The sequence below is a fragment of the Emys orbicularis genome, chromosome 6 (assembly GCF_028017835.1).
Source record: "Emys orbicularis isolate rEmyOrb1 chromosome 6, rEmyOrb1.hap1, whole genome shotgun sequence".
NCBI lineage: Eukaryota > Metazoa > Chordata > Testudines > Emydidae > Emys > Emys orbicularis.
This window is the reverse complement of record NC_088688.1, coordinates 27,006,162-27,020,759: the sequence shown is the minus strand read 5'-3', so window position 1 is coordinate 27,020,759 and position 14,598 is coordinate 27,006,162. Positions and strand designations below refer to the sequence as shown.

Below are 14,598 nucleotides of genomic sequence, written 5' to 3'. Positions count from 1 at the left end.
TACGCTGGCAAGATGCCCTGATCCCTGAAAGCTTTCAGAAGTCGGCATTTTATGAGGATAACAACATGAATTCAGACTCCTTCCTTTATGGCTTCATGCTCCTGCCATGTTTAAATTACTAGTGAACAGCTGATTGAAAATGTTCAACATTTTTCCAGAAAAATTTTCATCAGCACTGTGGACAAATATAAATCATTCTATAAGCTGGTCGAAAAACAGCAACAATTTTTCTACAAAAAGATTCCAAGCAGGAAAACCATCAAAGTTTCAAAAATTTCAATCAGCTCTAGGAGTGAACAATGTGCTTTTATGTGTTGAATCTGAATAATATTGTGGTAGCTTCTTGTACAATGCATCAGACAACATGCCAGTTGTACTAACGCTAGTGTACTCTTGCTACAAGAGGCAGACAATGCAGTATTTACACTTACTGATAAATTTTCAAATTATTGCACCAGTAAGTAGGAGAGTTGTGCCTGAGTCTACAGTGTGAACGTTTCCAGTATAAGAACACATTTATGCAATAATTAAAATCTCGGCTCTATTACAAGTAAGATGACAGATTACAAAATTTACATGCATTTTGTAAAAAGATTTAAACACTTGTTTTACACAATTACAAATCATAGGTCATGTCGCATCATATGCGCATGCACAACTGTTCTGCACATTGGAAAAATGGCAGTGGGGGAGGGGTAAGAAATATCATGTGGAAGTGATGGGACAAGTTAGGGTCCCAAGTACCGGTGCAACATCGTACCCTCTAGAACATGAGTAAACAGTAGTCAAGTAAGCATCAGAAGCGGGGGGGGGGGGGGGGACTACATATTTTCAGTGTCTAAATTCTCTCCCTACACAACGTGGTTTGGGGTTAATTTATTGCTGTATTCTTAGTCCACATTAAAAAGCCTGCCTTTAACTCCCGGGACCAATTAAGGAGGGTTTTGAACTTGTTTGGTCCCTCCTTTTCCATGATTGCAAAGACAAACAATTATTTAACTTGGGCAGTTTAAATAAATCTAATGATTAACACCTCTATGAGTGTCTTGGACACTGTAAGTTAAGGTACTATTATTATTCTGAATAGCAGTAAACCGGGATGTCTACATATAGGAACATTGCACAAAATGGGCATACACAGCATCGGAGAGCCCGCTGATAAACCCCAGTGACAGTAAAAGGGACGATACATAATGATGGTAACAGAACATCACTGTTTGCCCGTGCATTGGACATTGGAGCTGATAGGCACTGGCGACATAGGAGAGATTTTCAAAGGCAAAAATGGCAGTTAAGCAGCCAACTCCCATTGACCTTCAAATGGAAATTGGGTGCCTACGAGCCCTTTTTAATCTTTAAAAGTCTCAACCCAGCAGACTCTTGGAGGATGTTACCATTGTTGGCCATTGGTACAGAGAACGAATGGAGGCTTTCACATGTACTGGCTTTGTCAGCAGCTTTTTCAGCCTGTGTGGGCCAGGGGCACTGGAGCAATATACTGGAGGTAGGGAACACCACTGAACAAAACTGTAAACCCTGCATATGATGGAAGCCATGCATTCAGTTATTATTATTTCAAGATGGGGGAGCAGCACCCCTAGTTCCACACATACACCCCCCGTGGGGAATTGCAGTGGTGCACAGTGACCAACATCCTCACTCTGCAGGGATCCTGGAGTTGGCCAATGCATCCCCAAAAATTACCAGCACTGGCCAGACAAGGGATATGGCTGCAGTGGCCAAGGGAACTTTAGACAGAGGGGCTCCTATGGGATCTTGTCTACATATGAAAGCTGCTCTCCCCTATCAGAACTCCCAAACACTGCCTGCACTCCCCTAGGGGTGAACAGCCCATCATGCATAGCTGCTCCGACCGGTGCAAAGGGGATGCAATTTCTACCATCTGTGCCAATCAGGATGAAGTGAGCTCACTCAGTGCAATGCGCTATCCGTTTAAAATTCCAGTTTTTCAGATCCCTCCAAACATACTGAAACAAATTCATCCCTGGCACAATAACTCCACAGAAGCCACTGGAGTTACACCAAGGATTAATTTGACCCACTATGTATTAAGTTATCCCCAGCCTTTCTGATACAAACAATTCCATACAGAACCATTGCTCTAACTCTCTACAACAGGCAACTTCCAGTTTTCAGACTTGTAAAGGCAAATAGCCTCTACTAGGGTTGCCAATTAAACTGTTAGCTGAGTACTGCATTAATAAGCCCAGTAGGAAGTCAATCCTATCCTTAATAGCAGAGCTAAACACTTTATCTTTTCTTACAAAAGAATGCAAACATTCATGTTGAAAGATAAACAGGAAATAGATGAGCACACACCTGGGTCTGAAGCGGAGGAAGCTGACCCTTTGGGATCTAAGAATCAGGGGTCCCATGGAGCATAGTATACCTTACAGGTTTCCATGAACATTCAGTTCAGAAGTTTAACTTAAAGTATAGCAGCCTCAGAAAATAAACGCTGCACCAACAGTTCAACAGATCCAATTTACCAGCAAGCAAAGGACCAAGAAGTGAAAAGCAAAACTAAGAGTGAAATGAGATCATTAACGACAAAATGAAAGGACTCACAAGTAAGGATATAAAGCTAAGGGGCTTGAAAATATAGTGTGTAAGAACCAGACCAACCTCTAAAGCTGAGGTCTACGTTTACACAGCGTACAACTGTATGCTGCTATTGTGCCTCACCAAATACAAGCCTGACCGAAAAACACAACTATATCCCCCTAATATCATTTGGCCTTTCCTAATAATTTAATTACAGACAATTTTCATTCCCGTGCATATGCGAGAAGAAATTTCAATCTTTAAGGGCTGATTTTAAAAGTTCATTAATGCAACAATTGTATGTGCTGACGCCAAATACACTTTGAGGACATTCTTGTGAGGCATTTGTCCCTTATAAGTAGCAAGAGACTTGGAAGGATTGGATTTTTAATCAGCAAATGTTAGTAAACATCTGTTTCACCACACACGAAAAATATTTCCACTGATGATCATCCAAATTACAGATAAGCAAAGTAGGAAAAATGCTACTTGAGAACTTAGTAGCGCTTGACTGAAGGATATTTACTGTGTATATTTAGATATGGGATGTTGACAATTTGTATTTTAATGTGTGCTCAGAAAAAGCTTTAACTTTTTGAATCAACATCTACTTTCATTAAATAATTGTCTGACCCCCTATTTTGGACCCCCTCCATAATTTCCACAATGGTAAAAATTTAAATCAATAAACATTGACAAAAATGCTTAAAAATAAACATTGATATTATCCATCAAAATTATTTTAAAAATATAAAATTAAATTCTGCCAAACCTACTTATAAATACCCTAAAATATATGACCTAAAAGTGGTGAAAACTTTGTTTTCCAACAAGCCAACCATGCTTATTCATACAAACTTTCAAAAATCCAGCCAAGAGGTTGGTACGTGTACGATATAGCTTCTATGGTCCAAATTCCAAACAAGCTTTGGCATCTTATTTCCTTTCTCGACTCTGTGACAATAGAATTTTTTAATTGTAAATGTAGCACACAGTGTACATCCACTACTGCCAGGGCTAGACTGGGACTATCAGCCACAGCCAGGAGTTGCAGAGCCGTATCACCCCACTGTCAGCCCAGCGAGAGACAGCTCCTTAGGGAGGCATAATCCTTCCCTGAATTTCCAGTTACACGTAGGGTGTGTGTGCAGGGTGCACCTTCCTTTGTGCTGGGCCTGGCTTGCTCCATGGGCCAACGCAGGGGAGGACAAGGCTACAGCTCCTACCTGCTCCTCTTTGGGACAGTCTGTGCTCTCAGGGGTATAAGGAGTCACTGTGCTCTGAAGTGTAGGGACTGCAGTTGTTCCTGGACCGCAACTGCACAAAGCATTCGAGGATGGGGCAGGGAGAGAAGGCTGCTTGCATCTCCCCCCCACACCCTCCTCTGCACTCCAGCTTGTCACAATCTGGCCCCAAATCAGCAGGGCTGGAAGTTGGCTGCTCTTCAGTCTTCCCAGCAAAATACCCTCTTCTTTTCTCCCAAGCCCACCCCCTCCCCCCAGGAGAGAAGACAATCACCTGATATTTCAATTAAATACTTCATGGGGGAAACACCACTGGTAACAAGATGGTAGCATCTGTCCCTCTATAGTTCTAATAACAAGCTGTTTAAAGGTATTTTAAACTTGATTCTTCTTGGAAGGTCCCAGCCCTCCCTTATGACTGTGAAGACTGTAGGTGCTTAAAGGCAGCTGGGAGTATAGGGTTATTAAACCCCCCCCTCAAAAAACCCACAAACAACATTATAGGAAGACCGGGTAGGGGGTGGTTATTTAAATAGTGTTTGAATGCAGTTCTGCCTAAAATACAACTTTCTCTGTGCAGTTTCCAATCAAAAATGTATATTTACTTGTTCATACTAACAGTCCTGTATCTGTGTTTAAAAGTGCAAGTGCCTCAGTCCTTCTCACATGGCAATATAGATTTGCTTTGGTCTTTTTGAGTTGTTTGAATTATGTATGCAATATATACAATTCCATTTTAAAGAACTGCAAAAAAGGTGAGCAATAGACTTGTCTGTCTTACTTCTCCCTGTGGCATTCACTTATCAATTCTGTATGAAGTTGACCCAAAAGTCAGTAAGTAGTGATCCAAAAATATCTGGCAATGACCTCTGGAGCCTGGAAACAGCATGAGACTGCTTTTGCCTGGAGCCTCACAGAATCTTACTAGTGGCTCAACTTTCACAGAATTCTGCAAACCTCAAAAGGAAGCACATGTGGTGTCAGGTTCGGGGTGCTTGTGTGCTTTGGTGTTCAATGAAAGCTCCTTATAACTCTGATCCTTTAAAAACTGCACTTTTAGGATAGCCTTAATTAAGAAAAAGAGTGCTACTCACTGAATGTTCGGATAACGTCGCTTGGAGTGCTGGGTAAACTGGATGCATAGGAATTCGCTGCTCTGATTGCAAACTGGTACTTGGTGTTTGGAATAAGTCCTTTTAGAACCATGGATTCCATCTGGATCTGCTCTTTTATTACTGTCCAATTGCTGTCAAGGTCTGGCCTAGGATTAAAAACAAGATCATAAATAAGTCAAGTTAGCTGTACACATTAATTGCCTTTAAACTGACCAAAAGTATACAAAATAAAGAGGTACAAAAAAGGCACAGGAAGGAAGTACAAAGGGCAGGGGAAGTGGGCCGGGCAGAGACAGGGCCTATAGAGAGTCAGAGCCATTTGAGACCTCTCTCCTCCTTGCCTCAGGAGCCGAGAGCTCTATGTTACTGTTGGGCTGAGGCTGCAGCGTCTGTAAAGATGGTGGAAAAGAATCATAGGACTGGAAGGAACCTCGAGAGGTCATCTAGTCCAGTCCCCTGCACTCGTGACAGAACTAAGTATTATCTAGAATGGACCATCCCTGAAAGATGTTTGTCTAACCCACTCTTAGAAATCTCCAAAGATGGAGATTCCACAACCTCCCTAGGCAATTGTTTCCAGTGCTTAATTACCCTGACAGGAAGTTTTTCTTAATGTCCAACTTAAGCTGCAATTTAAGCTAATTGCTTCTTGTCCTATCCTCAGAGGTTAAGAGAACAATTTTTCTCCTTCCTCCTTGTAACAGCCTTTTATGTACTTACCATGTCCCCTCTCAGTCTTCTCTTCTCCAGACTAAACAAACCCATTTTTTTCCAATCTTCCCTCATAGGTCATGTTTTCTAGACCTTTAATCATTTTTGCTGCTCTTCTCTGGACTTTCTCCAGTTTGTCCACATCTTTCCTGAAATGTGGCAACCAGAACTGGACACAGTACTCCAGCTGAGGCCTAATCAGCATAGAGTAGAGTGGAAGAATTACTTCTCATGTCTTCTTGGATGAGGCTACATCTACACTACGGGGGGGGTCGATTTAAGATACGCAAATTCAGCTACGCGAATAGCGTAGCTGAATTCGATGTATCGCAGCCGACTTACCCCGCTGTGAGGACGGCGGCAAAATCGACCTCCGCGGCTTCCCGTCGACGGCTCTTACTCCCACCTTCGCTGGTGGAGTAAGAGCGTCGATTCGGGGATCGATTGTCGCGTCCTGACGGGACGCGATAAATCGATCCCCGAGAGGTCGATTTCTACCCGCCGATTCAGGCGGGTAGTGTAGACCAGGCCTTAGTCCCGCTAATACATCCCAGAATTATGTTTGCTTTTTGCAACAGTGTTATACTGTTGACTCCTACTTAGCTTGTGATCCACTAGGACCCCCAGATCCCTTTACTGTAAATAACCATTGTCAATAAAATTGCACACAATGCTTTACCAGAAAGTCTTCAAGCTGTTTCTGGGGCTAGAAAGTATATAGAAGCAAGTCCGCACACCACAGTGGAAAAAGCATTTACTCATGAAAGTTGCTCTATTAAAGCCTAGAAGGCTACTCATGTGAAGTAACACTACTCAGCATAAGTAAAGGTGGGAGAATCGGAAATGTAAGTGTACGTGGAATTTTTTTTTCTAATTTTTCATAATTATTATGAGATCATTTAGAGGCCTGTTTCTCAATTCAAGTGCACTATATATTTCCCCCCTTCTTTTCCTAGCCTTTTGTATGAATTTTGTGAGCACAATTTTCAAATGTGGAAATCTTAATAGGACCTTCAAATGCTACATTTGAACCTACAGAGTGGCACTTTGGCACATCAGGCAAGATTCTGATCTGTTTAGTATAATTTTGCAAATTGATGTCAATGGAGTTACTCACACTGGTGTAACCAAGATCAGAATCTAAATTGAAAATGATAGTTTTGCCTTATGATTAAGTGTCCATTAACAAATCTCCATTGGAAAACCGGGGGTCAAATTCTTCTCTCAGATATATCAGTGTAAATCTGGAGTAACAATGGTGGGAGAGAAGAATCTGCTCTAGGTATGTGGATTCAGTAACAAGTAATACAATTCCCATCATTGCTCCTGGGAGATGCCTAGTTAAATCTTGAATCATACTTAAGGCTGCGATTCTTTCACGGAGGTCGCAGAAGTCATGGATTCCGTGACTTTCTGCAACCTCCGTGACTTCTGCAGCAGTTGGTGCGGCTGACTTCAGAAGCTGCACGAGTAGCTGGCCAGCTGCTTAGGTGCCCCATGGCCAGCTGCACCTGCCACTGCTGGAGCAACCTGGGGCCAGCTGCTCTAGCAGTCCCTGGGGCCAGCCACACCGGCTGCTGCTCGGGAGCCCCGGACAGCTGGTTCCGGGGACCACGCAAGCAGCAGCCGGTGCGGCTGGTCCTGGGGACCAGGCAAGCAGCGGTCCTAGGGGCTACCCCAGGGACGGCCACACCGGCTGCTGTTTGAGCGGTCCTGGTGGCTGATCTGGGGCCAGCTCCACCGGCTGCTTCTCAGGTGGCCCCGGGGACCGCCGGAAAAGTAGCTGGTGTGGCTGGCTCTGGGGAGCGTCCGAGCAGCAGCGGACCCTGGGCAGCTGGAGCAGCAGCCCCGGGGTGCCTGGAGGCTGTCCGGAGAGTGGTCCCCGGGAGCAGCAGCCGGGGGCCGTCAACCCGCAGCAGTGGAGCAGGGCCTCTCCCAGCAGGGGCCCCTGGAGCAGCGGGGGCCCAAAAGTAGAGATTTAGTCAGGGAAATTTTTGGTAAAAGTCATGGACAGGTCACAAGCTAAGTTCCCTCTAATCTGCGCTACTGCGCAGCTGCCTATTAAGCCCTGCACAGGGCCTCAGGGCTGCGGTGGGGAGAGATGCCACAGACTTGCCGTGGCCGGAGGAGAGGCACCCCTCCCCCAGCCGCAACCCAGCCCCAGCATGGACCTGCAGTGGCGGGGAGAGGCGCCTCTCCCCGCTGGGCCCAGCATGGACCTGCCCCGGACTTGCTGTGTCCAGGGGAGAGGCCCTCTCCCCCACCCAGCTCAGGTGCTGCTGCAGGGAGAGAGAGCTTGGGGGAGTCCTCTCTCCCCACTGTAGCCCCTGGGCAACCTGCACTCCAAACCCCTCATCCCTGGCCCCCCACCAGAGCCTGCACCCCCAGCCGGAGCCCTCATCCCCCTGCACACCAACCCTCTGCCCCAGCCCTGAGCCCCTCATCCCCGGCCCCACCCCAGAACCCTCGCCCCCTCACAGCACAATCCTGAGCCCCCTCCCACATTCTAAACCCCTTGGCCCCACCCCCACCACATGGGTTTTGTTATGTGCACCAATATGGAGGAGATGTGTCACACATCACCTCCATATTGGTGCACATAACAAAATTCATTCTGCACATGCGTGGGAAAAATTAGAGGGGACAATGGTCACAGGCCATGAATTTTTATTTATTGCCTGTGACTTGTCCATGACTTTTACCAAAAATACCCATGACTAAATCTTAGCCTTAATCATACCGAAAGCAGAAAGCCAAATCCTGCTTGCCTTATTCACATGAGCAGACCAGCTGAAATCAGTGGGATCATTCACATGAGAATATGGCCCAAACAAAAGTTCCAGAGAAATTAGATGTATTAACATTTATATGTAATGAATTTTTTGGAAGGGAAGCACGCATTGCATCTGCCTGTTTTGTAACTGACCTTAGGGGAGCTATTCTGATATTTTGACACAGTCCCCACTCTTCAGAAGAGTTAACTTGTACCACCAAAGAGAAAACATAATGGAAGGAAGTAAACACATGTAAAAACCCAAAAATTTAAACATGAAGCCAGCTCCAAAAAACTCAGATTAAAGTAGCTGAAAATAAAAAAGGGAAAGAAATGACCTTTAAGATAAAATTATCCTGGTGTCCTTTACTAAGATGTCCTTCTGATATTTATTGCAGGAAATAACCTCCAAGTTCTCCCTGAATCTACTATTGTTTACAGAGGACTAGCTGCAAATATCTCCAGCAGTCTTCTAATGAAAATTATAGCACAAAACAGGCATTTTGCATTTCTTGTTTATTTGCAGCTGCAGGGAACAGAAAGTTAACGTATGTTTTATTAGTCAATACAAGATTTATTGAATCATCCAGGCTTTTATTTCTTTTGTGCTAGTAGGGTGGGTGCATTAATAAAACAAGAGTTTGCAACTATTACCTGCATTCTGCTTAGGGCATAACCCAAGAGCTGGCAATGTGAATATTTGATTGTCTTAATGGGTGCCACAAGGAGAAATCGGTTATATAAAAAAAAAACCCTTCACAGAAATGCACAAGATGTGATGATTCAACTAAAAATATTGCTTTAAATCCATCTCAATAGCAAGTTTATCATGTTAGACAGAGGAAATTTCTTTTGGCTTCCCTAAGCAAGCAGCAGGGGGCAGCCTTGCAAACTATAACCAGTTCACCACTCTACTTTCCATTACTGGGCCAAATGCCCAAAATGAAAACACGCAACATTTTTCAAATTAAAGGGTGCGGATGCTTTTTCTTTATATATACTTCTCAACAGCAATCTCAGTTTTCCAGTACAAGTCTCATTTGATCTAATAATACTACAAATAATTCCTGCCAATTAAAAATAGCCTTGTGGATATAATATAATGGATACAGCTACCATATGCACCAGAATGGGAATACACACATCTAAAAGGAGAAACCATGTGGAGACATAGCTTGCTGAGAGTGGATTGCAGAGATATGTTCAGTCTCCAAAGATCCTAGGCTACTGTTGACTTTTCCTAATCGTCTTTTGCAGGCCTTTCTTCTAGAGAAACAATAACAGAGGAAGAGTCTTCAAACCACTAACTGTATGCAGTTAAAAACAGAGAGATTTATCACTTGACCTTTACTTTCCAGCCTGTCCTCTGTATTAACAAATCAGTACAACATGATAAAATGGCAAACAGATGGATAGAGAAACATTTATAATAAACTCAGCTCACTATGTTCAGTGAGCCAACTTCAATGTTTTCTTCTTCTTTGGGGTTTAGAAATGTCTTACATAAAAGTTCAGTTTATGTCAACTTTTACATCAGTAAGGCTCACTGAGAGAGTAATCAGTTCTACAATCACTTCATACAGCTATGTTTCCTTTCCCTTGAAACACTGGGAATAGCCCTTTGTGCTACAATACTGTGTATAAATCTGACCCTTATCAGACAGCTCAATACAATATACCTGTGTATGAGGAAACCAGAAGACTTCCAGGGCTATTTTCTGCTCTTAAATTACAGCAGTGCATCTCCAAGCAGTGTATGGAGAAGCACGGTGTAACTGAGTGCAGAAATAGCCAACATTAAGAACAAAGTCAAACAGAGATGTTTTAAAATATAATAAGCCAGATGGTCCAAATCAGTGGGATTGGGCAGATTTCACTAAGAGCTGAATTTTGTCCTGTGTGTGTCTAGAACATTTGGGTTGCTACTTTATAACATAATGTTTGATTGAATTTTAAAGAAGAAACCTTTGAACTACAAATTCATAAGCACTTGAACTTTCGTTTTAAATGAGCTGGGAATAATTTAGTAGAATAAAACATCTGCTAATAATCCAAATTTTATAGTTCTCAGCCCTTTAAGCCATGTTTTTACTTAGCCCAAGTAACAAGCTCAGACCTGCAAAATATTAGTTGTAATGCTCCTATACACAGTAAATATACAAAAATTATAGGGAATTCATATTTGCCATGAAAAAATACTCTACATATGAGGTAACTCATTATGGGGCATTATTATTGTTATTTACATCCTGCTTCTTCATTCTATTGCAATTGTGCCTCAGAACTGCAATCAGGACCCCACTGTACTATGACAGCATTTCCCAAACTTTTGAAAGTTGAGCCCCCTTCAGGAAAATGAAACCAATCATGCCCTCAAATCGTATGTTGTTATAGGCCTACCCTTCTTACTTTATATATATTACACATCCCTATCTTTCCCTAGCAGCCCCCCCCACACACACACACACACAAATGCTTTCCAAAGATGTAGCTCTTCATAATATGATACTTCCTCTCTTTTCCTGCATGGTCTGAGCAGTGACATAGTTAACAATATTGACATTAAAAGTATCATCACTGGGCACTTGAGTTAACACCCACTGAAATGAATGGGGCAGTTCACACGTCAGAGATATTGTTTCAGGCTCTCTGCAAACTCAAGCAGTCATCACTGCATTGCTTACACTCAGGTTATGGTGTGAAAGTCTTCATTACAACAGAGCTGAGGAAAACAAACCAGAAATTCTCTCCCACAGGAAATTATAATATTTCAACATCCGTTTTCATCCTGTATCAGGATGAAAAGCTGAAATATTGGAAATTTTCAATTTGGAAGTACCAAAACATTTTGTTTTCTATTTGAAATAAACATTTAGTTTTGGTTTGTTGAACCAAACTGCAACATTTAGCTTTGAGTTCATTCAACATTAGACTGCATTCACCTATGGTGTGATGGTGCCTCATAGGAGTGGTATATCAGATACCTCTTGTACCCTATGGACTAAGCTCCCTGGCCAGACATCTCCCATGATGCACCCCAGTCATGTGATTCCCATTTTGTTGCAAATGACTCAGTAAAAGGAAACCACAGGGAATCATGAGAGATGTAATCCAGCCAAGGAGCCTGGACCATAGGACAGAATGGGGGCATGAAACACCTGAACTACAACATCCATGAGGCACTGCATCACGAAATATTTTGGTTCACTTTAATTGAAATATTTTGATTTGGGTTGAACTGACCTGAAATAAAATATTTTGTTTTGATTTTCCCAACAGAAATCTTTTTTTGTCAAAAATTAAAATATTACTGTGTAAAATTTCAATTGTGCGGAAACTGTATTTCCTATTAAAAACAAATCAAATATTTTCAGGGGGAAATTCCTCACTAGTTGTACTCCACTGTACATAACGGCTAGAATTACTCTTTAAAAAAAAATGAAAGTGGAGACTCTGGAGAGCAACTGAGAAATCTGTCCATGCCCCCTCATCCAACTACTCTTTTGTGGCATGCCATACTTTATGAAACACTGTACAAACAACACAAACACAGTCCTTGTCCCAAGGACCCCGCAGTTGAAATTCTATTCTATCGTCTGTGACCACAGAGGGCTCTCTGTGTGTCTGGACTATGCAGATTCACCAGCCATTTGACCCCACAATGTGGGGATGCCACAGCCAGAAGTGTGACTGTTAGGCTGCAGTGGAGCCAGAAGAGAGGATTTTCCCATGGAGATTCTCACTGTGAATCCCCATTGCTTGAACTGCGCACCAGGGAAAGGATTTACACCTATATGGCGTATGGGTGATTTCTCCTTGAGCTGAGTTTTAAATGTGAGAGATGCTTTCTGTGGTGAATTTAGAATAAGCTCTATCATATGAATTTTTTTTTCTTTGCTGTAAATTATGTCCTCTTTGCATTCATGGTAACAGTGAAGAATAGACAGCTGTTGAGGGATACAGTTTACCATGTTATGTCCACTGAAATTATCTGGGCTGCTAACAGTAACTCCTCGCTTAACGTTGTAGTTATGTTCCTGAAAAATGCTACTTTAAGCGAAACGATGTTAAGCGAATCCAATTTCCCCATAAGAATTAATGTTGAGACAGCAGCTGCCTCTCTCCGTCCTGAGCCCTGTAGTATCCCCCCCCCCCCATGGAAATGGGGTAAAGGAACAGGGGGCAGGAGTGGGGGAGGGGGACACCCTGACATTATCCCCTCTCTTTCCCCACCCCTTGCACAGCAAGCAGAAGGCTCCTGGGAGCAGCTCCAAGGCAGAGGGCAGGAGCAGCACAGGGCAGTGTGGGGAGGGACAGCTGAACTGCAGGCAATTGATAGCCTGCTGGGCAGCTGCTGCACAGGGAACTTAAGGGACTGGGGAGCTAATAGGGGGGATGCCGGTCCACCCTGGTTCCAAGCCCCCACCAGCTAGCTCCAATGGGCTACTCTTCCTGCAAGCAGTGGACAAAGCAGGCAGCAGCCAAACAACGTTATAAGGGAGCATTGCACAACTTTAAACGAGCATGTTCTCTAATTGATCAACAATGTAACAACGAAACAACGTTAACTGGGAGAACTTTAAGTGGGGAGTTACTGTAATTCATTACTGCAATGGAATTACTCACAGAAAACAGGAGTTCCATTTGAAGGGAATGGAACACCAAAAGAGGTTCATTTTCGTCCCAATCCTCTTCTCAGCACCCTGCTCTGGGTGCTTTGGAAATGCACAGGGGGAAATGGGAAGGGAGCTACCCACCAGACCAGAGCCTTTTCACAGCTGTTGCTGTAGCCTCTAATTTCCTGCACCATGCAGCCTTCCTACTCCCTTCTGCAGGTGTCTGAGGGGAAAACAGGGGAAGGCCCAGCTATTGACACTCCAGCCAGACCCTTACCCTCTGCTGTCAGCTGACATACAGTACAGCTCAGCTCCTGACCAAGCAACAGGTGTATGCCTACTGCATAGGCCCTCCCTCAACAACTGTTCCTACTTTGAACGGCAGAATCATCCTGGTTCACTGTTGATGGCTCCTCCATTGCCACCAGCCACAGGAAAAGGGGCCAGATTTTCCCTATATCTGGAGATTCATATTAACAAGTGTCCTCTGCATCAATACTTCCAAAAAGACTGAAGGAAAGTAGCCGACTCATTAGCTGCTCACTTATTAAGGGATGTATGCAGCTGAAATAGCTTTTTTACAGTACTAAAGATGTTAGTCAAAAATGCATACTCTGATTAACTAGTTCCTCTAAAGTTGGAAGTTCAGTTATGCACCCAATGGACTAGAGCCTTTGAGTATTTCAGGGAAAGTGCCCGATTCCAGAAAATTCAGCTGGAGCTGAAAAGTGTTTGTGTTAGCTATAGGCAAGCCCTTTACAAAAACCCAGCATATTTGAAGCCCAATATTTTACCTCACACAGATATGCTACTTCTCAAAATATTCCTCATCTTGAAAATTTAAAATAATTATTCCTGCAGGCGTCCAAGAAAGAAGCCACTCTCCTGTTTAGGCCTACCAACTGTTCTATTACATATTCCTTAAGGATTGTACTGCTAACGGTAAGTAGATAGGTATTTTACAAGTTAGCTCTAAATCAGACTCAGATATGCTCAAACAATTAATTTATTGTATTTCCCTGAGATTTTAATCCCAAAATTCCCACCTGGATGAAATGAAGACAGTATGGTTTCCTGTCTGTGGCAGACTCTCCCCGTGTTGCTTTTCTAGGATACGGGTAAGAAAGTTAGCCCTGAGGGAGTGAAATGATTCAAATTTCATCGTTTCTGAAGGCTTGTTTTACCTGCACAAGAGATTCACAATCTAAGAAAACCAGAGACATGCATAGAGAAGTACAGCTACTGATTCTGCAAAAACAGAGTATCAGATTGGAAGAGTATTTATTTAAGACAAGGGGGGTTGATTCAGAATAGACTTTTTTTTTTTTTTTTTTTTTTTTTTTTTTACACTGGTATAATCCCACTCGACTTCACTGGTATTACTCCTGATTGATACCAGTGTAATTTAGCCTTAAAACTGTATGCAGCAAAAGAAAATGCAGGTGAAGTGAAAAGTCTATCTCTAATTGCTATTTAAGGCTTAAGGTTCACTGAACTTTCTCCAAACAAACATACTGAAGCATCCAAATGTAAGAGGGTATAATCCCCCAAATGACCAAATACATTGTGAGTTT

General features: G+C 43.0%; 1 protein-coding gene across 1 annotated transcript in view; it reads right to left on the bottom strand.

Moving 5' to 3' along the window:
* Nucleotides 1–14,598, bottom strand: part of EGFLAM (EGF like, fibronectin type III and laminin G domains) — a 129,838-nt gene that overhangs the window by 69,910 nt on the left and 45,330 nt on the right. The window contains exon 7 of the mRNA XM_065406645.1: nucleotides 4,904–5,070. Within this exon, the coding sequence (XP_065262717.1) occupies nucleotides 4,904–5,070 (167 nt within the window). The remainder of the gene's footprint in view (nucleotides 1–4,903; nucleotides 5,071–14,598) is intronic.